Source organism: Solea solea, chromosome 13 (assembly GCF_958295425.1).
Source record: "Solea solea chromosome 13, fSolSol10.1, whole genome shotgun sequence".
In the NCBI taxonomy this organism is placed as follows: Eukaryota; Metazoa; Chordata; class Actinopteri; order Pleuronectiformes; family Soleidae; genus Solea; species Solea solea.
Genome location: NC_081146.1, coordinates 10,627,064 through 10,652,881, shown reverse-complemented (window position 1 = coordinate 10,652,881; position 25,818 = coordinate 10,627,064). Strand labels below are relative to the sequence as shown.

The following is a 25,818-nucleotide window of genomic DNA, read 5'->3' as shown; positions in this document are numbered from 1 at the left end:
ATAGAGCTCACCAAACAAAACAAGACAACAACACAGAACAAGCTGAAAAGGCATGGTGTCTCAAAATAGAAATAACAATAATAATAATAATATAATGACGGAAACATATGCATTAAGAGTTCAGAAGTTGTGTTGAGATCAGATGGGTCCTTGTACAAATCCCCAGATCTAGGTCAATCTGTGTCAGGAATTACCCTCATCCATCCTTCAACAGCTGACCAACTGGCTATTTGACCCCACTTACTATTAACTAGTGCTGTGTAGTGACAATAGCATAAGTGCTTTTATACATAGCCCTCAGCCTGCTCGAACAGTACATTATACCACAAACGCATATTGCGTTACTTTTCTACTAGCTACTTGATAGTTACAAGACAATCCAATTTAAAATGACATTTTTCTGTGAAATCAAACTCATCACTTTGTGACCTTGTTTCTTTGCTGCCACTCTCATACACACAAACCTGGCAGGCATTTTTCCTAGTTTCTAAAAGGTCCCACAGAGTCTAGATAATGACTAGCAAGAGGTTTTCCAACTGACAGGGGATTAGTGCAGTGGTAGAGGTAAACAGTTCCCCCTTGCCGAATAATGGATGGTAAATCCACTCTACAATCACCAGAAGTTACCAAATATTTTTTTCATGTCAGAGCATAGACAAACATGCCATAACTTTTATCCAAATACATGATGCTTCATTAGCCTTATCGGCAATCTGATCCACATCATTGGCTCAGTTAGTGATCCATTAGGTTTGTTTGGCAGTAACCACATCAACATCTTCTAGTTAATTATTAATTTAAAATGTTGGAGGTGGTAACTTTTTTTTTCTTTTTTTCTTTTTTTCTTTCTTACCAAAAACAAAGAGACTTATAAAAACTGCAGTGCATACCTTCTGTGGAGCTTTCAGCAGCCTGTGGACTCCAGCAATCTGATTTATCAGAGGAATATCTTCCCTGAAAGTGTACAGAGGTGGCCTGGTGGGCTCGGGGAAATTGGTGCTGTTAAAAGGATCAGTATCATCTAAGAACTGCACCCTGCACATAAACGTAGCCATGGTGTAGCCATGCAAGGCGTCTTTGGATGATCAAAATAGTGGATGCGACACCGCAGCCTGTGGACGGACGCGCAACACCCCCGCCCCCCCTCCCCCGCCCTCGGCCAGTGAACTACCGGCGGCAGGTCTTCTGCAGTAGCAAAACCCTGCACTCTCTCTTATCATTGGAGCTTCTCCATTCGCGTGAAGGACGCGGGACAGCACGCACAACAGTGCAAGAGAATCCAGATCCAGGTTATCTCCTCCAGAGACGCGGTTAGTCAGAGCGAGGTGGGAATGAGTGCACTATCCAATGGCATTGCGGGCTGCTGAGGCAGACTGCGGACAGGACTGCTACACTTGGCGCCTGGACTGTGAGAGCGATGGTTAGTGCGGCTCCCTCCTCAAGCACAAACTCCAGCCAGGAGAAACACAGCAGAGCAGACCGACGCAGCTCAGGTTACAGGCGCAATGGCGACCTCCAGTGGCAAAAGTGAAGAAGTACGGGAAAAGCAAAGCAGGCAGCGCCACTCACTGGCCACTTTATTAGGTACAGGGGGCATGGTCTGTGTTCTGGTCTTAATGACCACTCGGAGCGTTTTACACTACAGTTTTGACATTTATCCACTCACAACCATTGTCTATTCGTCCGTTAGGCATCGGCATGTAAACAAGCGGAGCCGGGGATCAAACTCTCACCCTTACAGCTGGAACATGACCCATTTGACCAATGATCCACAGCGGCTGCTGAAGGTCATCTACTTCATTTAAGTTTGATGTGTCGTGCATTCAGGCATTAACGAGCTTCTGTTGCCTTTCTGTTCTGTTGTCATTTCGAACCAGTCCAGTCACTCACCTCTGACCTCTAGCCCTCAACAAGGCATTTTAACTGCCACAAACTGGATTTTCTTTTTCCAAGCCATTCTCTGTAAAGCATGGAGATGGTTGTGAGTGAAAATCCCAGTAGATCGGCAGTTTGTGAAATACTCAGACTGGCCTGTCAGGCACCAGCAACCAGAGTCACTTAAATCACTTTGCTTACCCCATACTGATGCTCTAATTGAACTTGACCATGTCTATATGTCTAAATGCATTGAGTAGCCAGGGAGTGTCTAATGATGAGTGATGCACAGGGCCGTTTCTAGCTTTGAGGGGTCCTGTGTAAGATGCTGTTTGGGGGCCCCTGGTCTGCTAAACTATGATGGAGAGATTCCGAACCCTTTAGATGATCCACATAGACGCCACAGTCTATTACACCTCACAAGTAAAACAGGCTACAGTCATGATAACCTCTCATATTAAAATGAAACATCTCATACTTTATTTGTATAGCACATTTCATACAAGGATTGCAGCTCAAATTGCTTCACAATAAAAGGAAGATAAAAATGTCCTTCAGATTACTCAGTACCCTTGAAGTAGCTCTCAGTGTCATAAAGGTTGGTTTAGTGTGTTCCAAAGTTTAGGGGCGCAAATAACAAAGGCAGCATCCCCAATTTACTTTCGACTGTTGAGGGGAATCTCCAATAAACCAGCAGCGGACGATCGTAGTGTTCTATGTGGTACATAGCTAACAGGGGAGTTGGCAATGTAGCTTGGTCCCAGCCCATGAAGTGCTTTGTATAGATGGAGGAGGAGCTTAAATTAAACTCTAAATGTTACAGCGAGCCAGTGTAGGGCGGCTAAGCCTGGACTAATATGCTCTCTCTTCCTGGTTCTGGTTAATAAACGAGCAGCAGACCTAAAAATAGTATGGTCCAATGCATAAGCAAACTAAGCCCCCAAGAGGACTTGACTCACAAGAGAGCATTTTGTAAAATATTAAATTGTGTTACTGGTCATCATACAAACATGCAATATCATGGCAACAACTTGAAAAACAAACCACTATTAGTTCAATACATTCCTCCTGCCTACAGTCTACAGTATATTCATGTTTTGGTGGCGGTAAGGATCCAATTCTGTCTGAGGCTCTGTTTTATGTGTTAACTGGTGTGAACGGCTTTTTTCTTTTAAAGTGAGATAAATGTTTTTTGGTTTTCAAAGGCAGTCCCTCCTCATGCCTCACTAAGGCTGTACTAAGGCCCCAACACAGATGCCGTGCGTAGAACGGTAAAGCAAAGGTTGTTCTTTTTAAGAAAGTTTTGTTGTGGGCATGACTCTAATTTAAGCAAGCTGGGGGAAAAATCTCCAAGTGAAGATAAGATTACTGGTGCCACCCTAAATGATCTTCAGCACTTTATGAAGTGAGGGCCTGAGGCCAAGTCAGCAGAGTTTCAGGTGCTTACATTAGGGTAGAGTTAATCTCCCTGAAGGCAGAACCAAGATACAGATTGTCTGTCGTCGCTTCTGTTTTTAAAAAAAAACATTATTAATCAGTCGTCTGATTATTAGCAAACTATATTTAGATAAATCATAACCGTGCTTTTTTCAAATTCACAATGGCAGTATGGGTATTATAAAGCTGTGTTGTGTATGAGGATTATGTATTTTATTGTATGTACTGTTACACTACTACTGTACTACTCTTTACTCTATAACACACATACCTTAACATGGTAAAATCATAAAGAAATAAAGGACACGTTGGACAAACTGAACCATAAACATCTTTATTACATGTATTCCTTTTATGAGAATGTTTAAATACTTTAGTTGTGTATGTAGACATGACTCACTGCAGCTATTGTTACTGTGTACATGTTTTAATCCTTCACCGACTCTTCATACACGAAGAAGAGTCATTGAATCATACAGTACTTGAGACAATAACCCAGGAGTCTTTGGTATTTTCCAGAATGAATGCACATCCCATGTCAGTCAATTTAAGTCAGTAAATGAAACTGAAAAATGTCACTGACTTTTCAAAACACTGGATTATAGATAACAGTGATAAAAAAAGGAAAACATTTCAATAGTTTTTGACGTAAATTGGCAACTCATTTTAGCTGTTTCTGTTCATCAAGCCAGAAGAAATATTACAATTCTGGCCAAGGTGATTCTTTTTAAAATTGTCTATAAAGTCACAATCTTGGTTATTGGCTATTGGTTACTGTAAGTGAGAAAATACCTTTTTTTATTACATGTATGTAATTATTTAGGTGTCAGTATAAAATAAATCCTGGAAAAGTGTAATGTGTCACCACAGTAAAACGCATGACAGCACTGAACTCTGTGTAATGACCCGTCGTTATCAGATAAGAATCTAGTTAAATGTGTTGTGTTCTTGCTTCACCCAGGGTATCAAAGGCAGCACACGTCCTGCGGATGCTCCGTCAGCACCACCTAGTCAATTTATTACAGAACTCCAGAGCATCTTACAGCGTGAGCTCGAAGTTAGTCAATTTATTACAGAACTCCAGAGCATCTTACAGTGTGAGCTACGAGTTAATTTCCAACCTGCATGTCGACAAAAGCACACGGTCTCAGAGATCATGAAGCTACAGCTTCCTAATCCGGACCTGGAAGACAGGATATTGTCCTATGAGCAGCTGGACAGGCTTGAGGAGGAAGAGGCTGAATCGCGACCAAAATGGGACAACAAGGCCCAGTACATGCTGACATGTGTGGGGTTCTGTGTGGGACTCGGAAATGTCTGGCGGTTCCCGTATCTGTGTCAAAGTCATGGAGGAGGCAAGTGATGCTTTCATTGTTTACTCTACCAATTGCATATTTGACTATTTCTATTGGAAAGACGGGAGAATAATTAATGCCTTGTGTCCGATTTAAGACAGCTCATAAATGAGGTTTTTGGTATTAAAAAACAAAGCTAGAGAATTAAAAAGAAAAAAAAATATGTACAATGTATGGTTTGGATTATAACAAAAAAGCAAGACAGAATCATGAACAAACATATAATCCTTCCCCTTTTTTATAACAAAAAAGCTGAAAGAAATGTTTACCTTTAAAAATAGATACATTTGCAGCAAACTGTGGGTTATAAGGCAGCTTGTTCCAGAGTATTGGATCATGATGACTGGATTCGTTTTCTTTCCAATTCGCTTTTGATTCACTGATTTTTTTTTTGTTTAGACAGGCTTTTTTTTTTTTTTTTTTTTTAAATACTCTCAGAAAATCCTTGTAAAGTGCTCCTGCCTGAATGATAATTGTTGAGGGGTTGGAATGACTTGAATTTTAGCTCTCTGATTTTTTTCTACATTACAACAACTGCTTAGTACATGTTCAAATGCACACAATATGTGTGTTTTACTGTCACAATATGCCACCATTAACATTCCTTGGATACTCCTTCCAGGTGCCTTCATGATACCCTTTCTGATCCTACTGGTTCTTGAAGGAATCCCACTTTTACATCTTGAGTTTGCCATTGGTCAGCGTATAAGAAGAGGAGGCTTGGTATTATGGTCTACAATTCATCCTTATTTGACCGGCATTGGTGAGGCAAAATGTAGCAAAATAAATAGCGAAAGCTCAAGTGAAGCGGTGCCCTCAAATCAAAATCTTTACAAAATTCATTTGCAGGTGTTGCGTCCATGTGCGTATCTCTGACAATCAGTCTCTACTACAACACCATCCTTGCCTGGATTATGTGGTACTTCTTTAACTCCTTTCAAGAGCCTCTACCTTGGAGTCATTGTCCCATGAATGCCAATTTAACAGGTAGTTAACAACAACTCTCCTCCACATACAAACATGAAGTAATCTCACTTTGAGCTTGACGTTACACACTGTTCTTGAATTTGGTCAGGATATACCTCAGAGTGTGCGAGGAGCTCCACTGTGGATTACTTCTGGTACAGGGAGACCTTGAACACAACTCCAAGAATTGAGGAGGACGGTGGGTTGCAGTGGTGGATCTTGCTGTGCCATATTTGTGCATGGTCTGTGCTCTATCTCTGCATCATCCGTGGAATTGAGACTACAGGGAAGGTACAGCTTCTACAACATTATAAACATATTTGATTCACCTACACAACAATTATGTAAATATCTTATGTTTCCACCAGGCTGTGTACGTGACATCTACCCTTCCCTATGTGGTGCTGACAATCTTTCTCATCAGAGGACTGACTCTGAAAGGCTCTTTGAATGGAGTCAAGTTTCTCTTCACACCACAAGTAAGTTGCAGTTGTTTTTGGTTGTTTGTATTTTATTCTAGTGCCTGTTGGTAGGCGTGGTTTACACGGCCTTTGTTAATCCACTTAATCCCAAAATTGTATGTGAGTACCCACTTTTTGAAGACAGCAAACCCTTGTGAGGTAATTAAAACAACAAAAAAACCATTGTGAGAAACATTTGTCCATAACACTGACTACTATGTAACATATATTATTATTTTGAATCAGTAAATCAGTCATTTCCAGGAGATGTAATTAACAACTTTATGCATGTGTTAATGATTTCCAGTCTGTAGTCAATAACTGATCTAAACACATTCACAGTTAAAAACAGATTACATCTGCCATGACATAGTTCTGTCCCTGTTCTGTTCCTATAACATCAGTGTATAAAGTTATTTGTTTACAAATTACACTTTCAAAAGTAATAGCATTACTTATGATTTGGTATCAAATGTAATAAGTTACATTACTTAAGATAGTATATTAGTTATATTAGAAGTTTTAATATACAACTACAATGTGATGTAAAGAACAGAGCAAGTCTTAGATTTGTTGTTTTGGCAACGCCATATTCAACAAACTGTTTTATTTCTCAATCATGTCATTGGAACACACAAAACGTAATAAATAAATAAAAATATAAAACTGCCTCCACAGTATAAAGCAAGTATTTAGTGTGATCAACCTTTACACTTAGAACAATAGAATGAGCATGGCTCTCTTATCGTTATCGTTGAAACCTGGTTTGGTTTTTTTGTCCTACTATTTCATATCAGAAAATATCCGCTATAGAAAAAGGTATTTTACGCCAGGTTTATTTAAAACATGCTTGAGCATCATTCAAATCCAAATGGCAATGATCACAGAATTTGACGGACATAAAAACAACAAAGCTGGTGGTGCCCTGAGACTCTATAACAAATGAGATGATGTGTTTCTTTTGGAACTGAATCTCCTTTATTGAAACCGCAGAACTACAAACACCAACCGCCTTTCAAACCCAAAACGATTTGATTGTTTTCTACATGTTGCTTCTGATGTCAAGTGCCATGACCTGCTACGATTACCGTTTTGTAAATTGTAAACCCTTACACTACTCTGTACTGGATAAAGTAATATAATTACACTATGTGTTACTGATTAACGCGGTGCCGCCCCTGCATTGAGTTCTGCAAAACTCGTAAAACAACAAAGAAATAAGATAGCCGGAGCTTCTTTTACCTGTTAAAAAAAATTACCACTCCTGTTCCCGTAGATAATAAATCAGACACACATTAACTTTAATAGCCCACATTGATGCTGTTGGGCAGTTATAGAGATATGCTATTGTTGCAAAAGATTTTGTTTAATATCAATTATTTTTTGGTTAATTGAATTTTATCTAAATATACCTTAACTACATGTATGTAATTACACACTTTCCTAACATATACATTCTGACAGATATCAGAGCTGGCAAACCCAAAAACATGGCTTGATGCAGGTGCTCAGGTTTTCTATTCCTTCTCTCTGGCTTTTGGTGGTCTTATTTCCTTCTCCAGCTATAACTCTGTGCAGTAAGTTTGTCTTAATTTTTAATCCTTTTAATTCACAGGTACTTGCAATGTATTTTAATAAATAAAAATTGTGTTTTCTTCTTTTAGTAACAACTGTGAACAGGACGCAGTGATCATCTCCATCATCAATGGTTTCACCTCCGTCTTCTCTGCAACAGTCATTTACACCATCATCGGGTTTAGAGCAACAGAGAAATTCGACAACTGTCTTTCTGGGTACTATGTCTTCTTTTGGCATAAATATATACATAATAGTAGCCAATGAGTAGATTATGTTAATTATTCCAGAACGTTTTTAGTGTGAATACATACTTAAAAGTGATGTGTGTAAAATATGTACAACAGCGATATGTAATTTAAAACGGTTACTGCAATCTTCAATGGAAATATTGCAAGGTTGTGGTTGCCAGATGCAGCACTTCTACCTGACATTACGCAGTGTTCATGAACAAAGACATACATAATTGTCCACCATCTGTTTATTTTTTTATAAAAATGAACTGTTTTATAAAGCTTTCTCTCCTTTTTCAGCCATAATCTTAGGTCAAGATGTTTTTAAGAGGGGTACAGAGGATATTTAGGTTCTGTATTGTGAGCTAGCTGCTCTCTGCTCGCATCCCATGTGTTGACATGCTACTAGCTGCATGATTAGGTGGAATGCAGTGGCACAACAGACCATAATAGCAAACCAAAAGATAAACAGAGTTTGTGGCCTGCAAATGGAAAGAACATACTGTTACATCAATATACTATATACATCAATGTTAACAGTGAAGCCAGTATTTCCATTTAAATGTCTCAAAATAATATTTTCATTTCTTACACAGATGTTTAACCTAATGCATTTTGGTTTTCAGGAACATCCTGACATTAATTAACACGTTTGATTTGGCTGAGGGCAATGTCACTGAAAGCAACTACAAAGATACTGTTATACATTTTAATCAAACACACCCAGAGGTTATTCAAGGTCTGGATCTGGAAAACTGCGACTTGAATACTTTTCTCAGTGAGGTAAGAGTTCAGCAAACTTACTGTATTTACGTACCAGAATGGTGTTTTACTTGAAAATGGACAATGCTTTTCAAATCATGCTTTTAAATGCAAATTATGCAGTAACTCATTGCTGTGTTTCATCCTATAGGGAGTTGAAGGAACAGGTTTAGCCTTCATTGTGTTCACTGAGGCCATAACAAAGATGCCCATCTCACCACTGTGGTCCGTGCTCTTCTTCATAATGCTCTTCTGCCTTGGCCTGTCTTCTATGTTTGGTAACATTGAAGGCGTTATAGTGCCACTGCAGGACCTCAAAATCTTCCCCAAGTCGTGGCCAAAAGAGGCCGTCACTGGTGGGTCCACATTATGTCCTCTCATTATCAATTAACATGGCATTCCAGTACATTCCATGGTGTTCTACATCGTTCTTTCTTTCCTAACCTACAGGTGTGACATGCATACTGTGCTGTCTAGTGGGTCTGCTATTTGTTCAAGGCTCAGGGAACTACTGGCTTTCACTCTTTGACACCTATGGAGGATCCATCCCTTTACTAGTTGTTGCTTTCTGTGAAATGTTCTCAGTGGTATACATATATGGAATAGACAGGTAAAAACACTGTTTTGTTTATTCTGTGTCTTTTTTTTGTGCACCATGCAATTCATTGAATTTCTAGATGCGTTGCTATGCAGTGAAGTCAAAAGGAAACCAACAAGCTGGGAACAATAACACAGTAAAAATAATTAAGTCATACATTTTATGACTTCTATGTAGGATGTTATCATATAATTACATGCTGGTATATCTGGGTTATTGGGACATGTAGATAAGAGTCACTGCAACATGTGCACTACTCTTCTTCCAGGTTCAATGACGACATCAAATTCATGATTGGACACAAACCCAACTTCTTCTGGCAGGCTTCATGGAGAGTCATCAGCCCATTCATTATGCTTTTTATCTTAGTCTTTTACTTCATCACTGAAATTTCTGAACAGCTCCTTTACAAAGTCTGGGATCCTGAATCAGTAAATATGGATTTATTATTTAAAACATACAGTTTTGTATAACAAAAACCACAAATGTTGCATTTAACTGTCTCTGTCTTTGCAGGAAAACTTCCCAACTCTTGAGGACAAGCAATATCCAGCCTGGGTCTATGTGGTCATTGTTGTATTGGCAGGAGTCCCCAGCCTTGCTATACCTGTTATTGCACTCGGGAAATGTCTATGGTCAAGGAAAAGTGAAAAGTCACGGAACAAATTCAATTCTAATAAATAAAAAAGAGTCTAGAAAATGCTCAGCACAATATTCTATGGAAAAATTTGGATTTACTGATATCACAGATTTTTATTTATGCAATTCTAACATTGTAAGCACCACTTTTAAGCTTTCACTTCTCAACGTTGAATCAGATGGCAGATAAATTGGGAGGCTCTTCTACATTATTATGGCTACACTGTAGGTTTTCCTAAATCCCTAGAAATAGAGGGTATTCTATCACATCATCACTAGATGTCACTAATTTACCCAATAAATATACTATAAAACAGTAATGTATTGGTCTGCTGCAATTAATATGAGTTTTGCAAGAACAAAAAGAGTATGCAATACCTAGACAGGAATTAAAAAATTAAAAAATAAAAACATAAAGGACATTCTTTCACTTATTTATCTAATGAAAGTAATATGTTAATGAGTTAGGGCTGTAATCAACCAAAGAAATTCTTAGTCGACTATAGCCCAGAAATTTCAACTAAAAATCGACTAACCAGATGCGCAATATCATAGCGCAATATCATAGCCCACGATTTTCCGAAAATATACTATGTCAACTAGTGATATCAGCACAAGAACTGTTGAGGAATATTTCGATTATTCGGTTCTGTGCATGTCTTCACACAGAGTAAGACTGAACATAGGAGCTCAGCTTCACAACTGAGACACAAATAGACTGCTGCCGTTGTTGTGGACGAGTGCGCCTGCAGTTATAAAATGAATCAATGATTATTAGACTAAAACATTGAAATGTGCAAATTTTGCTATGTTCGTATACTCAGAACGAATGCAGACAAGTTAGCTTACTGTTTTTATATGATATGCCATGTTTGTAGTCGAGCTGTGACATGCAAACTGTCGCTGGCAATGTTTGCATTTGACTTTTTTCCTGCCATCTATTTTTGTAAACTGCTGCCACACTGCCGATGTCTTTGACATGGATGTTAGAGGACTGACTGCAGCCTAAAATGTCTTTCATCTATCTGTCTCTAGTGGGTTGGGCTAATCCAAAATAGTGAAAACAAGGGGGGTGTTCTCTGAAGACACGCTGTTACCTGTGAAACAGGGCTGCTCTGAAAACGCCCCCATTAGCACTTGGTACTTTCCTCCTGATGAAATCAAATTAACTATAGACCGTTTGAAATTAACCTGGTGAAAAAAATGACCAATCAGAATTTTAGTCGAGCCAGAACGTATCGACTCATAAATCGACCAGTCGACTGGGATTTACAGCCCTATAATGATTATTATAATTGTTGGTTGTGGTGTACAGCCCCTGTAAACCATATGAATAACTGTGGTTTAGTTTTTGAGTATTGGCATGTATGGTATGATTTAACAGAATTACTAGAACTCATGTGATAAAACAATGAAAATTTGAGACCAGGAGAAAAAGCCAACACGGAGTCCAACTTGGAGTCACTTTTGGGAATAAAATATTGATGAACTGTGAAAGTTGTTATCCTTATTCACCTCTTATTTGTAAATTACACACGTCTTTGTCCTTTATCACTCTGTTTTATGATCGGTAAATAAAAAGACGCTATGATATAAAAAGTTAATAGAAAACACTTTGAATAGTCTATCTTGTGACTACTTCTACTAAGGAGTGATCTTTAAATGCAAGGCATTTTTTCTGATTATTATTTTTGATGACAATTAATCAGAATACAATATCAGTAATGTAAACTGTAGTAAATGCACTACAGTCAAGGCCGGCTCTACGCAGGGGCAAGAGGGGGCGGAGCCCCCTTACATAAATGTATTGCCCCCTCAAATCGAAATTTTGGAATTTGAGAAAGCACATTTTAATATACTCACAAAATTAATATACATTACAAGTTGACAAAATAATCTGCAGTGGCGGAAAAATCCGCCGAAAAAGGGACACACACGATACATCCCTCTCATCTCTCTGTCCCTCCACTGTGCTTGTATTCACAGGCTGCGCAGCACAGACACACACACACACACGCACACACCCCTCAGCCCTCAGTAAACATCCAATCACTGTTGCAGTATGCAAATGAGCCAAGACGTAGCCTGACAGTTTGTGTCAGGTTTCAGCACGGCCACGGAGTGGGTTAGACTTTGAAGGAGCAGCGCCATGTCCACTGCATGTGACAAACTGAAGACAAGTGACCTGTGTCTGACGGACCCCTACGTAAAGCCCCGCCCCAGGCTGTAGTTCTGTACTGTTTCTTTTTATAATCACAGCGGAGAGAAATTCGTTTTTTGAGCTGTTAAGTTGCCAAAAAAAAAAAAAGTTCTGCTGTATATCTGTTGTGTTTTATAAATTATTTTGAGAAGATGTTTTATTATTATTCATAAGACTACCTTTCAGTTTTGTAAATATTGACTATAGTGTGTGAAGTCCTATTTTAGGTTAAAATTTGAGAATTAGGCCATCCAGTTAAGATAAATGTTATGTTGTTGGTTGATAAAATCTGGATGAAGGATGTTTTATTTTATTTTATTTTATTCATTTATTTTATTTTTATTTTTCAGTTTCCCCCCCTGAGGGATTGCCACCTTATTGTGGTCAGGGGGTTTGTGTGCCTCAGTGACCTTAAGAGCTATACCAGCAGGAGCTTAGTCTTCAGGTGGGACACCCAAATTGGACAGGTCTGAAGGTAGAGGCCTGACAAAGTGCAATCCACTTCTTTAGGTTGGGGTTGGACACATAGACCCTTTTCAATGAAGAAAGCATCGTTACTATAAGCACAGACAAACAAGTGCTGGAGCATGATGTGTACACATGAAGCCCTCTTCACATTTCTGACTGCCCCCTCATATATGCCTGGATAGATTCTACTGACTTTGTACAGTACAGATAAAGCTCTGCCTGTTGACCTTTGAAAGTCCAGTAATCAAAAATAGTGCGACCTTGAAGGCTATGCATTTTTTTGAGGGTGAAGTCGATTTCTTCCTGATAAAATCATGTTTACTGTCTGATTTATTACCACTTGTACATTTACTGTTTATCAAGGGAAACTTCTTATACCTTATCTGATAGCATTATTGTTTGAAGGGCTTCCAATTTTGTTCATGAAGCTGCGATTATTAAACGACCAATATTAATGTATTTCTGCTGTATTTTTTAGTGTTTCTCAAGTGTTTTTAAACTGTTGTATATAAATTATTTTTGTATTATATATACGTATATATATATATGCATTATATTTTTATACATGTACACATACTGTATACAGGTGTGGCTTCCTTGGTAGTGGCTTTATCAGTTAATTAATTCTCATGTATTTCTGTCACTCATTTCAAAGTCCACTTCCCTTGAAGAACTTCCCATCAATCTTGGACCACACTGGTAATTTTGACATCATAAACATTAATGATTTGAAATGGTTGAGATAATAGACAGAAAGTACAATAAATTATTTATCATGGAAAAAAAAAATCTAAACATATAATCTCTCTGACACTGATATATAACTGAATGTGCTCACCAGTAAACTATTTTGGACATTGTAAAACACTTAGTATAACACCAGACATCCAGACCAGAGGCTCCTTGTCGTGTTGTCTTGCATCTTTTTGGAGAGAGGCACTTGTCTATCTCTTTACAAATACATGTTTGCCATTAGCTTCTAACTAAAAGATGCTTGTTCTGCTTTTTCACGTAATAAACCCCAGTAGAAATAGACCTGAACTTGATATAAGAAACACTTACATCAACAACCATCAACTATATTTCATGGTGATGCAAGGGCCCGATTTAAGACATTAAATGATTTTCAGAACATACTCAGGTGGACACATTCCTTTAACATTGGGGGTGAAAACATAACTCTATAAAACTACAATGAATGGTTCAACACAACTGATCCCTCAAAAGTTGAAAGACTCAGTCTAGAAACCTGTGATCAACAGACTTTCCTGGTGTAAAATTTTACTGTTAACATAGTTTTGTAAAGTCTTGTGAGGTTGTGTGTAAGATAATGTATCACATCTTACCTGCGAGAGTGCCTCTGGAATGGGACAGGCCTTTATTGTATTTACTGAGGTGACGATAAATATGCCTTCTCCCTGGTGTGGGTGGTGCTATTCTTTCTAATGCTCTTCAGCCTGAGCCTGTCCTTCATTTTTGTAAAATCTACAGGGGTCCTTACACTTCTGCACATGGCTCCACCCAGAATTCTTAAAACAAATGATTTAATAACTTAATGTGGCATTCACGTTATTTGCATAGTGAGACATCGATAGGTCAGCCTTTCTCAAAGTGTGGTCCATGAGCGACCCCTAGTGGTCAGTGAGGTGACAAGCAAGTAACATCATGTTTTAAAAATTTAAAATGTCAGTGTTTTAATTTCAGTGTTTCTCAAACTGCCTGCAACAAATATGTGTTGTTTTCAATATCAAATCAACTAGTAGCCTATAAAAAATGTAACTGTTTGGGGCTATTTTGAGTTAGGTGGTCTGTGAGTGTTTTTTTATGGGTCGAGTGGTCCTTGGTCTGAAGAAGTTTGAGAAACACTGAGGTTCTAGGTTAATACCAGCTTAAGAAGCTGTAACCCACTCTATATTCACAAGGAGCTTAGGGACATAGACCATAGTAACCATAAATGGATGCACACAGACAATGAGGTAAATTGCAGAACTTAAGCTTGTTTTGCATTTGACCTTGCAGGTGATGACTCAACATTTGTATAAACAGATTAAAGAAAAGTTTAGTCTTTGGTTTTGTCAATAATCTTTAAAGTCTGTGCTTCATGATCACGGTCAATATTTGTTCTGTCAATCTAGTGTCTGTGGTTTCTTAATATTTATGATGATTACTGTTCTTGTGATGTGTGATTCCTTGTGGATGTGTGTGGTGCTGTCAACTGGCACCACCCTACCACCAGGTGGAGACCTTGATGGGTGGATTCTATGGTTCAGTTGAATCTCACTGAGAGGCTGTGCCATCAAATCGAAAGAATCTTCCAAATGTGGTCTTCACTCTCTCCATAAGACCTAACCTGTTTTAGCAAACAGGATTTTAAGATTTAATTTTATCTATGTGTTGTACAACATTAATACTAAAGTATGTAACACTAATAAAATAATGATAACACTTTAAGGCCTTAATTAAACTCCAGTTCAATAATTTCTCAAGTCTCAATATCAAAATCTGAATCTTTACAAGCACCTTGTATACAATAGTACTAATTAAACAACTAGCATTGCCATTACAACAACAGCACTTCTGCATACATCTGGTACAGATGTCCAAGCATGTCACTATAACTGTTAATGTGGCTGAGTTGTTTGCATGTAAAAGCACATTTTACATGTTGTCTTAAATATGTGAATTGTAATTCAAGATGTTACTTCTTTACAATGCAGTTGTAACTTTCCAGTTTTTACATTTCATTTCGTTTAATAGATGACACTGGAAATTAATTCTCCATCATCTATTATACTAAACTCATTTCTGGACAACAGCAGAACCAGCGCAGCTGATCTTGTCAAGAAAGCCAACTACCTGTCTCAAGACTTTACCATTGTTTATGAGACACTATTAGAGTTTGTTGTTTCTTTTCTTTTGATGCATTTGTTTTCGTTTGTCTTTTAGATACTGCCAAAGGGACTACAAATGTAAAATAGCAATCTGCAAACTTCTACACTTTTACATATGTATTATATACTTACGCCCATGAATGTGCATTGTGTATGTATGCATACTTCCACAGTTTGCCAAGTTCTAATTTGAGGAAAAACTAAGTGTTGTTGTTATAATGGCAATGCTAGTTGTTTAATTAGTACTGTTGGATACAAAATGCCTGTAAAATATCAGTAGCGTTAACAACAAGTTTAGCGTTTAATTCACGGTCAACTGTCAACAACCACGATAGGAAGCTACAAACCGCCACACTGAATGAACATGCAGGCAACGCAGCATAGCTAACCCAGCTAGCAATACTAGCACAGCCCAACTAGCTTACCGAGAGTAACCGTTGGAGGAAACAGCGCTTTTCAAGTCGCTTCTTCCTCTGTTCGAATTTGTTAGCTTGTATTTAAGCTGTATTTTACTAAATCTTTTCATTCTACTTTTTCTCCCTCTCCATCACACACATACTCTTCCTTCTCTCACACACACGTGACGTATTTCCACCGCCTCTGCTCGCCTCGCCACGGCACGGTTTAAGTAGCGTTTCCACTAGCATAGTACCTGGTGCCAGGTACTATTTTTAGCTGAGCTGTCAATCAGTTCAGTTGGAGGAGGGACTTAGACAACTATGATCTGTGATTGGCTGATTCTTCTCAGAAACTCTACACCATTTAACTCTCAAGATCAACACTAAAACCACCCCGATTATACAATTGGCCCGACAAGTGGTGGTGCTTGACGGGCCAATTCATGTGATTATGAAGCAGACACTATTCAGTCCCTCCACAATTATCTCATTATCACAAGAAAACCTGCCATAAAATCCCAAGATAACGCATGAATTTATCTCGTTATCACAAGAAAATGAGTCTTGTTATCCCATGATAACGCACTCAATTATCAAATTCATTATTCAGTGATCTCGAGTTAACAGACTGAAAAAATATAGTGGGGAGTCGACCGTGTGGCTGTTGTCAGTGCAGAAAATGTCGCCGGGCCTTTGACCAGCGTGAATATCAGTCGTGCTGATATAACGGCACTCCCTCTGCTGTGAATTACATACACAGGTTGTACGACAGTTTACTGATATATAAAAACAACTTTCACTCACATATTTATTTATTTATATGTTTAGTTCGGTCATGACATTTAGATCACTCATTACACAACAGTGCAGTTCACACAATACACATAACCGAAAGGGAAAGCGGGAGAAGCAAAAGTTTATCTAGTCCCGCTCCCCTTATCATCATACATTTCATAGTTATTATTATTATTATTTTTTTTTTTATGACATTTGACAAAGAAAACAGACCGAGATACGGCCCGTTGTAAATCGCCCCTCTTTATGCCAAAAAAATAGGTATGCCTCCCAGGGTCACAGAGGGGAAAATGGCTAAAACTTATTTTTTTGTATACAGTATATGTGCAGTATTTATTAATTTATTAATTTATTTATTTGCTCAGGATCAATGTGTCTTAACTCATTACTCTTAGTCTCATCTTCACTTTGGCATATGGAAAGGACTGTCTCGAGATTTTCAACAGCTATGTCGAATAACTCTGCTGATCACAGACACCCATCTATGGGAAAAATAGGTGAACTGCAATTAATCTCAATATATTTGCAAAACCATAACATACAAAACAAAAACAGGTTTAATGATGACACTGAATGGGTGACAGGTCGGAGGCCAAATATCTACTGGTAATATCTACTTCCTGTAATTTCCTAAGAATACACTGCAATTGAGGCTTAACAATGGCCAACATATGATTCCTGAAGCAAGATTATGTATGGCAGAGTTTTCATCTTTACAAAATCCCAGTGTAAAATTTGTTTAATCTGGCAGAGAGTAGAAAAACAAGAGATTGATTCATTCCATTAGCCCCAAAGGTAAACTTCCCCTGGTTGATGTTCTGGGTTTGTGTTACTTGTTACCTTTATGATTGATTACATCATGGATAGGCATAATCAGAATCCATATGCAAATGAAACCTGTAGTGGAGTTTTTTGGTTTGTTCTATGAGATGTGTCCAGCACTACCAGTAGTACCTGTGAGTTATTGTTATTTTTTTAATTAAGCATGCGAGCTAATTTCCTCACATCATTACTGCTGTAGAGCATTAGCAGTAGCAGCTTTAATCTCAGCATCTCTGTTAAATTAAAACGTTACTTTTGTCGTCACCTGAACAAGTGTATTTACATTGGGGGAAGGATATTTAAATACTGTCAGCCAGATCAATATCCTTAAGAAACATAATTAGCCACTTACCGAACACTGGAAGTGGCCATCAGATTCGTGTTGATATTTGAAAGACAGCAGTTCATTTCCTGTGTTGATGTTGTGAATTGAAACAAGAGGAGATGGATGAATATATTTTTTCATAAAAGATTTGTGATAAGCACATAATTAACCCCCCCCCCAAAAAAAAACTAATAAATAAATAAAAACGTGTGTATAAGCTTATAAGTGGAGCACATGTTCAGTTCAAGTCTGTATCGCTGTCTTTTATTTTTATGCATCTTCTTGTGACTCACACAACTGCATAAGAAGAGGTTTTGTTTTCTGATATTTGAATGCTATCAGCGTTTGACACTCTAAGAATGACGTAGTGTTGCATGATGTGTCTTTTGTGTAAATCTTTTGCTTGTCAATATGCACGACAGTAGCAGGACTGTGTGTGTATGTGCCTGCATGTGCTCCACCTCATGTGTACGTATGTATTTTGTGTCAAACAAGTCACACAGTTGTCCTTTTTAATAGTGTTGCTGGACAGTGATATTGTCCACCCAGTGTCACGTGCTTTGGAATATGCTGGCTGCCTTTGTTGTCCCTCTGCCCGTTCTGCTTTTCTGGCACTTTCATACAATGCTGCACTTGAACGCTGTGATGTTATTAAGCCTTTCAAACTACTACGGCTTGAATTCCAGCTCTCAGGAATGACTAGCATCCCAGTGTAGGACACATGGAACAAGACACAGCACTGGGGAACAACAGCAGGGACTGAGTGTGACATCAGAACAAAGGTGAAGACTGACCCTGTCTTGACTTGTGAGCACTTTAATCATTTTCCGTTTGAAACTGTATTTATAGAGCTATGTAAGGTGTCATTCTAGTGCTGCTTTCAGTATTGCGATATCTCTCTACCCAAAAATATCTTTGTTGAGAGTTGTTTTAACTTTCTACATTCTGTCACACAGGTTCTTTGCAGCTATTATTTATCCATCATAACATTAGATTTTAGACTTAATAGCAGTATGATATTTCATATCATGTTGATTTGGTTGGAGTGGTTTGTTGAGTTCAACAGAACACAGTATTCCAACAGCATGTGCCTCGAAAAATGAATGGTGTATTTAATTAATTACTGCAGTGTTGTCATTTTTTAAACAGTTGCTTCCTAGTGTATGTTATTAAGTAAACAACCAGTATACATGAAAATGGTTTGAACATTCTTGAACTATACTGAGACATCCTGAAGTGAAATATCAAAGATATCTATTCTGTGTGTGAGTGCTGTGGTGATTTATTACACTGTAATATGGAAAGTAGAAGGAGAGTGCAACAAGTTCAACTGTTGTTTCATCCTTCTTTAGGCAATGTCCCAGCGAGTGAATGCTTCCCAATGTGGTGGGGTCATGGCGGAGTTCGAGTCTGACAACATCAGGGATGCAAGAAATAATAAAGCTAGGAGTATACCAGGTGAACTCACCTTTAAATCCTGCTGGAACGTGTGCAATTTAATGTTTTTATAAAAATGCTTACTGCCTTTTCCTCACTAGGTTCAGCTCTTATCTACCTCAAAGGTCCCAAGTTTCTCATCTATGTCAGTGGAGCATTGTCAATGTGGGTAAGAATCATTTCCTGAATTCTGGAGTATAACAAAGTTAAGAAAGTAAACTGCAAGGATGACAGCCTCTCACAGAGCGACACATAATCGCGTCCCTTTATGTTGTGTACAGGGTGACCGCATGTGGCACTTTGCTATCTCTGTGTTCCTGATTGAGCTGTATGGTCGTAGCCTGCTGTTGACTGCCGTGTTTGGATTGGTAGTAGCGGGGTCGGTGCTCCTGCTTGGTGCTGTACTTGGAGACTGGGTTGACCGCAATCCCAGGAATAAAGGTATGCACTGTAATGTCACACACATTTGAACATTGCTGGTTTTATTTTCAACTTTGATAGATAAAATCAAACTCCATCTCAAGTTTTATGCCCACTGACTCATATTTGCCATGGCCTGTGTTCATCTTTCAATGTCGTGATAGTCCCAATTTTTAATTTTTTTTGTCTCCTGTTTTAGTTGCACATGCATCTCTTTTCGTCCAGAACATCTCAGTGACAGTGTGTAGCATTGTGCTGATGTTGGTGTTCTCATATAAGCAAAGGATTGAACAGATCTGGGATGGATGGCTCACTGTAAGTAGACACTAAACATTTGACTAATAAATTAAATTGCAAATGGGATACTCACCGTGGTTGTTACATAGCGTTACGGCTGCAGTTGCTCCCTCTGTCCTGTGTCCCTGTCGTCTCTGTTTCTGAGCTTGTGGCTACTCTTTGCTGTCATAGTAACATGTTGCATCGCAAAACTCACACAAGGTGGTTTGTTATACGGTGGTGATCATCCTGGCAGATGTGGCAAACCTTGCAAGCACAGCGCTGACCATTGCCATTCAGAGGGACTGGATTGTGGTTATAACAGGCTACAACCGTGGTCACCTAGCTGGTGAGGGGATTTAATCTCTGTTTATACAAGTCTTTATACTCCATGTCTTTCATTGGCTCCCTGGTAATTTATGAATACTTGAATATCAGAGAAAACTGTGTACTGGTCCATATCTGCTCTCACTGAAACCCCCCAATGGTGGAAGTTCCGTAACCTCTGTCTCTTTGATCTCAACAAAAGGAATGAATGCAACCATGAGGCGGATAGATCAGGTGACCAACATCCTGGCCCCACTAGCAGTGGGACAGGTCATGACCCTGGCCTCTAATGTGGTAGGCTGTGGCTTCATCCTGGGCTGGAACCTTGTGTCTCTCATTGTGGAGTTCTTCTTCTTGTCACGGGTGTACCGCATCGTCCCCGCTCTTTCAGTCAAACCACCCGGGGTAGAAGTGGATGAGGTGTATCTGCAGAGGATGGAAAGGAGAAGGTTACAAGGTATGGACCAACTAGGGCTTGATGGTACGGCCAAAAACATAAGCACAATGTGATAAATGTCCAAAATTTGTCAGTCAGTCATTATTTGTGCAATATATTTTTGTGTGTTTGTTTAATGCATAAAGCTTATATCATGAATCTTTGTTATATTGCCTTTGAAGAAAATTATATCACTTTCCATTTGATTCATGTTAAATGGACTTAAGTCATTACAGAACATCTCCAAAGCTTAACTAGAGTTTATGTAATTTAACACAATCCTATGTGTACAGTACATAGCTACCACAGTCTGCATCAGTGGGCTGTATGTGACAGGTGACGATTGCAATACAACATGGAACAGACAGGGTGCAGAACAGAGAATTGTGAATGTAAAACTGATGCACTGAAGTGATGGATGAAACTCCTCTCTCTCATCAGCAGAAGATAATGTCGCACAACCTCAGCCTCTGACAGAAGCAAACTGTAACACAAGACTGCAGCTAAAAGAAATCACAGACCTGCCGCTGTGTTTCCGGCGGTTTCGTTGGTTGATGAGCACTTGTAAGGACGGTTGGAGGGCCTACTATCGCCAGCCTGTCTTCCTGGCAGGAATGGGTCTGGCTTTTCTATACACGACAGTGCTGGGCTTTGACTGCATCACCACCGGTTATGCCTATACTCAGGGTATAAGTGGCTCTCTCCTTAGTCTACTGATGGGTGTATCTGCCATCACGGGGCTATTGGGCACTGTGATGTTCACCAGACTCCGGAAGACCTATGGCCTGGTTAATACAGGTATCATCTCAAGCTGCCTCCACCTGGGCTGCTTGCTGCTGTGTGTGTGCTCCGTGTTTGCCCCTGGCAGCCCTATGGATCTCAGCTTGCTGGTGCCCGACGTTACCGCCAACTCCTCCGAGCTTGGCGGGATGGGAAGCCAAAGGCAGAAGCACACATATCCACTGGGTGGAGGCAGCAATCAACCGCTGCTTCCTGACCGCTCATCCATTCACTGGACCAACAACACGGTGCTTTTTGACAATGTGCCTTCTGGCACAGCGCCAGAATCCTACGTCTCCATCATCCTGCTGTTCTTGGGCGTCATCACTGCACGCATCGGTGAGTAGATATTGACACCTAAAGCAGAGTGGATTCAACAGGCGCCAGAACTTCAATAGGTTCATATGATATGTCATATTAATATGACATATGTAAACCTCACCCACACATAGATATGGCACATATTATCAGATGCCTAAAATAGCCAAATACTTTAGGGCATCTTTATTAAGACGTAAACGTTGATAAGAGTCATCTCTAAAGTTTATCAGTCACCCAGGTCATTGTGTCTTTTAATGTAGATGTCGGCAACTGGACTGAAAACAACTGACTATACTATAGTTCCAACAGATTTGATTATTCTTTTGTACGTAGGGTTAAATAAATTCTCAGCTAATTTGATGACGAGGGCATGTTTCAAACCCTAATGACCTCTGTGTTTCAGGGCTTTGGTCCTTCGACCTGACAGTGACCCAGCTCATGCAGGAGAACATCTGTGAGTCCGAGAGGGGTGTGGTCAATGGAGTGCAGAGCTCTATGAATTACCTGATGGATCTGCTCCACTTCATCATGGTCATTTCCGCTCCACAGCCACAGCACTTTGGCATCCTCGTCATCATTTCTGTATTGTTCATCACCGTCGGACACACCATGTACTTCCTCTATGCTCACCAAGCCAAACGAAAAAGCCGCCTCAACACATAGAGAGGCCCACACATCCAGGCACGAGATGCTCACCATCAGCACTGACATCACTGACTCCTGATTCATGAAATGAATGTCTCCTTCCCGTTTCTTCAGCAAATCGTATTGCAACACTTTCAACTTAGCCATTCACGTCAGCACGACCACAGCAAGTGCCTGTCCCACCTCAGTTGTTTCCTTCTGCAGGGCCATGAGCCACAGCAGCCGACAAGAACTCAGGAGAAGCAGAGTGGGAGACTCGCTCTCCCTTTGTGTACATGTACACTACAGGTGAAATATAGAAATCTAATGTATGAAAATAATGGCTCGGCCTTGGCAAACCCTGTAGGATAATGGAGAGACTTTTATCAATCAAGCTTGCTAACCTCCATAGCTATTTTGGATGAGAGGGAAGATGGATGGAGAGGGTTTTTGTAACCAGTGAAGAATTGGTGTGGAGAGCTAAATTTAGTGGTGATTCATGAGAATTTATACAAGTCAACACAGTACTTCTACAAGTGGCATCGATGTTACTGGTCCGTCCACTTGGAAATATTCCAGGAAGTCCAAAATGGAAGATAAAGGGAAACTGATGTGAGATTGGTTGATTAAATAAACAGAATCGCAGCCCCCCTTTTGATGGACAGATGGACAGAAGTGAAAGAACAAAGTATTTCCTCACCCTGGTTTGTTTCTCTGTGGATAAATCAAGCAAACATTTGCCATTCTTTTATGCATGTAAACCTGGCTTATGGATACAAGAAAAAAAGATTCTGTTATCAGACTTTGACAATTTTATTCTAATTGCTTGTGTAAAAATAGTAAGCAGAAAACATTTCTGAAGTTCTAAATTTTCTTTCCTTCCCATATAAAGAGTGATATTGTTATTTATAGAAATCTAAGAGGAAAGCAAACTTAATTTTGTGACATGTTTGAAATCAGTGAAAGGTGTATTGGCAGTATTGCGTTACACTTTGCTTCATTCTTAATCTTTTGTAGTTCTGACGAACTTATCTTTATACCTTACCTCAACTAAGAGCAAGAACAATGTTTGCATATGACCTGGGTCTTTGTTTTCATATCTCCTTCGTGTACAGTGGAAATAACACTGAAGGTTTGTCACACAAGCTGCAACACATCTCATTATTTTTGTACAAAAAACAAACGCGTATTGCATATTGTCATTGTTTTTCAGACTATTATGATAATAAAGATGAAGATGAAGAACATTTCTATCTGAAGTCTGTTTTTTTCAGTGCTATGCTGTTGGATTTAGCTCTTTCCAATCACAATAAATTCAACCTTCACATGTTAATCTTACCAAAAAGGGGACAGCCACATGGTTTGAGGACCACTATAAAATAAACACAAATGTCAATTCCAAAGGATTACTAAAGATTTGATCATAGAGAGAGTGACTGGTGAATGACTGGCATGAAGCACTCACAATGTTATAAGATACAAAACACACATTTGCAAAGTGTTGAGAATATTATGTTAAGGTACACAGCTAAGGAAATGTAATGACGCTTTGTTGCCAGTAGAGGTCAATGTCACATTAAAGTGTCATCTCTATGACAGTATATGAAAGCGGCAGGCATTGGTGCACCCAACTACATGCAATTTCTTAATTAATCCTGATGAGATTAGATTTACTTTGCCAACCAGCTCCATCCAAGAGCAATTGTAATTCAGTTTGACAGAGGACAACAAATTAGCTCATAAGGGCAACAAGAATTAGGGAGCAACACAAGTTAAGAGGGAAATCATATACACTGAACCTATTCTGACATGATTGTAATTGTAAATTATCCCATTACTCAGATTAATGGTGTCTATGTAAGGTCACAGTAGTAGTGTGTTGTAGTACAAATGACCATCATTAAAGTGTAAAGAGTTCCTTGACATCACTAGTCCTCAGTAGTTTATGAAACTCACATTTTCCTATGTTGTTTAATGATTAAATTGACCATTGTAAATCTATGATGTAAGCATGTAATGCTTTCATCACGCTTTGAAATGAAGTGGTATGGGTCCATCAGACGTTCATTCTGCCCTGAGATGTTAAGCAATGGTGGGGAAAAAGAACGTTTAATGTGATAAGGTTCTTCTTTTACAATCATGGATGAACTCTCGAAACTAATATAAAAGATAAGGGCTTCACCGCGCCATCCTGAGGTGGAATTTGGAACACAATGGAAGCAATGGAATGGAAGTTTCGCATGTTATCGAAATCTGTCTCTGTGAGAAACACAGTTGAAGAACTGTAACTTTTTAAAGATGGATGCCGGAAGTGACCAGTGTTGTCGTTTCAAATACGTAAAATTCTAAACAGCAAAAGTGAATATGCTGTAAATGAATAAATCTTAGATTATTGGAAATCATTGCCACTTTATGTATATGTATATATATATATATATATGTATATATATATATATATATATATATATAAATAAAACATATGCTATTGATATGATATACTGTATTCCCTAATTATAGTAAATATACTAAATATAGTCATAAACCTAGGTTTCAACAAGAACAGCACTTTTTTATTTTTTATTTATTTTTGCTCACAAAATTAGTAAAGCATTACTGCAGAACATTCAATATTCATGTATTGGAATGAAGTAATGTCATTGTTCCTGTTCTTTAGTGTCTCATTTCTGTGAGATTGTGCAGCTTTTGAATGTCTCTAGATAATATTGTAAAGGGTAACAGTGTAACAAGCTCAGCAAAGTTGCATCGCAGTACCTACCATGGTTGTCATGGCAATCGTTAGTTAAAGAAATTAGACTCGAATTAGACATTGTTAGAGCATGCCTGCTAATAAGACTTTAGGCATTCTCACTTTACAATTCACGTTCCTCTTGAGAAACTGGGTCAGTGGAAGCAAATTAAGGCAAGTCCTCCTGGCTTTGTCTTAACATTCTAGGACGAGGAAGAAGCAGGAAGCAGCAAGACAGGGCCATTTTTAGATATTCAAGGCAAATACTTTGCTCGGTTTCCTTCCCACAGTGAAGTGGTGTGGAATGGCATTAAAGGAAGACAATATATGACACGGGCTATCTTTAATATATCTAATATCTAATCTAATAATCGAATTTTAACTGTTAAAATATCTGCCACTGTTTCTTCAAGCTTTGGAAACTTTTGGTAGAAAGCTAAATCAAACAAATTCCATCCGATTTGAAAAAAACACAGTACTTTTTTGCTCAGGTGTATTAAAAAAAATACTGGAAAAAATTATACAAGACATGTTCTTATAGCCTCTGTCTATACATTTTAATATAGTAATGGAAAAAAGTAGCCTAAATGCTCTGTGTTCTAAAAGGAAAGGTCAAGACCCTATAGAGACAGAGAGATACTCATTGAAGTT

The 25,818-nt window shown here is 38.8% G+C and overlaps 3 protein-coding genes across 7 annotated transcripts in view; 2 read left to right on the top strand and 1 right to left on the bottom strand.

Moving 5' to 3' along the window:
- The window catches only part of fhod3b (formin homology 2 domain containing 3b), a 93,323-nt gene extending 91,748 nt beyond the window's left edge, over positions 1–1,575 (bottom strand). For 2 of the 5 annotated variants that reach the window (XM_058646671.1, XM_058646669.1), the window contains exon 1: positions 891–1,575. In XM_058646671.1, coding sequence (XP_058502654.1) covers positions 891–1,055 — 165 coding nt within the window. In that variant the 5' untranslated portion in view covers positions 1,056–1,575. The remainder of the gene's footprint in view (positions 1–890) is intronic. The other 3 variants (XM_058646670.1, XM_058646672.1, XM_058646673.1) reach the window with 2 other exon arrangements.
- A 2,707-nt stretch (positions 1,576–4,282) lies between these two features.
- On the top strand, positions 4,283–10,607 carry slc6a19b (solute carrier family 6 member 19b). The gene is made up of 13 exons (XM_058647802.1): positions 4,283–4,667; positions 5,290–5,430; positions 5,517–5,654; positions 5,743–5,924; positions 6,002–6,112; positions 7,559–7,671; positions 7,759–7,887; positions 8,529–8,685; positions 8,816–9,020; positions 9,115–9,274; positions 9,531–9,693; positions 9,779–9,915; positions 10,571–10,607. Exons 1-13 carry the CDS (start codon positions 4,469–4,471, stop codon positions 10,605–10,607), a joined length of 1,872 nt encoding a protein of 623 aa, XP_058503785.1. The 5' UTR covers positions 4,283–4,468.
- An 8,557-nt stretch (positions 10,608–19,164) lies between these two features.
- On the top strand, positions 19,165–23,668 carry si:ch211-254p10.2 (solute carrier family 40 member 1). Its single transcript, XM_058648171.1, has 8 exons — positions 19,165–19,258; positions 19,339–19,406; positions 19,519–19,678; positions 19,857–19,972; positions 20,156–20,282; positions 20,463–20,717; positions 21,138–21,815; positions 22,201–23,668. The coding sequence occupies exons 1-8, from the start codon at positions 19,195–19,197 to the stop codon at positions 22,458–22,460; spliced, it is 1,728 nt and encodes a 575-aa protein (XP_058504154.1). The 5' UTR covers positions 19,165–19,194; the 3' UTR covers positions 22,461–23,668.
- The last annotated feature ends 2,150 nt before the right edge of the window (positions 23,669–25,818 follow it).

Excerpts from the sequence above, each read along its gene's own strand:
- slc6a19b (XM_058647802.1), top strand. The coding sequence starts at position 4,469 with ATGAAGCTACAGCTTCCTAATCCGGACCTGGAAGACAGGATATTGTCC. Across the intron at positions 5,655-5,742 it reads CATGAATGCCAATTTAACAG|GATATACCTCAGAGTGTGCG; the intron begins GTAGTTAACAAC and ends GAATTTGGTCAG. Across the intron at positions 7,888-8,528 it reads TTCGACAACTGTCTTTCTGG|GAACATCCTGACATTAATTA; the intron begins GTACTATGTCTT and ends TTTGGTTTTCAG.
- si:ch211-254p10.2 (XM_058648171.1), top strand. The coding sequence starts at position 19,195 with ATGGCGGAGTTCGAGTCTGACAACATCAGGGATGCAAGAAATAATAAA. Across the intron at positions 20,718-21,137 it reads GGAAAGGAGAAGGTTACAAG|CAGAAGATAATGTCGCACAA; the intron begins GTATGGACCAAC and ends CTCTCTCATCAG. Across the intron at positions 21,816-22,200 it reads CGTCATCACTGCACGCATCG|GGCTTTGGTCCTTCGACCTG; the intron begins GTGAGTAGATAT and ends TCTGTGTTTCAG.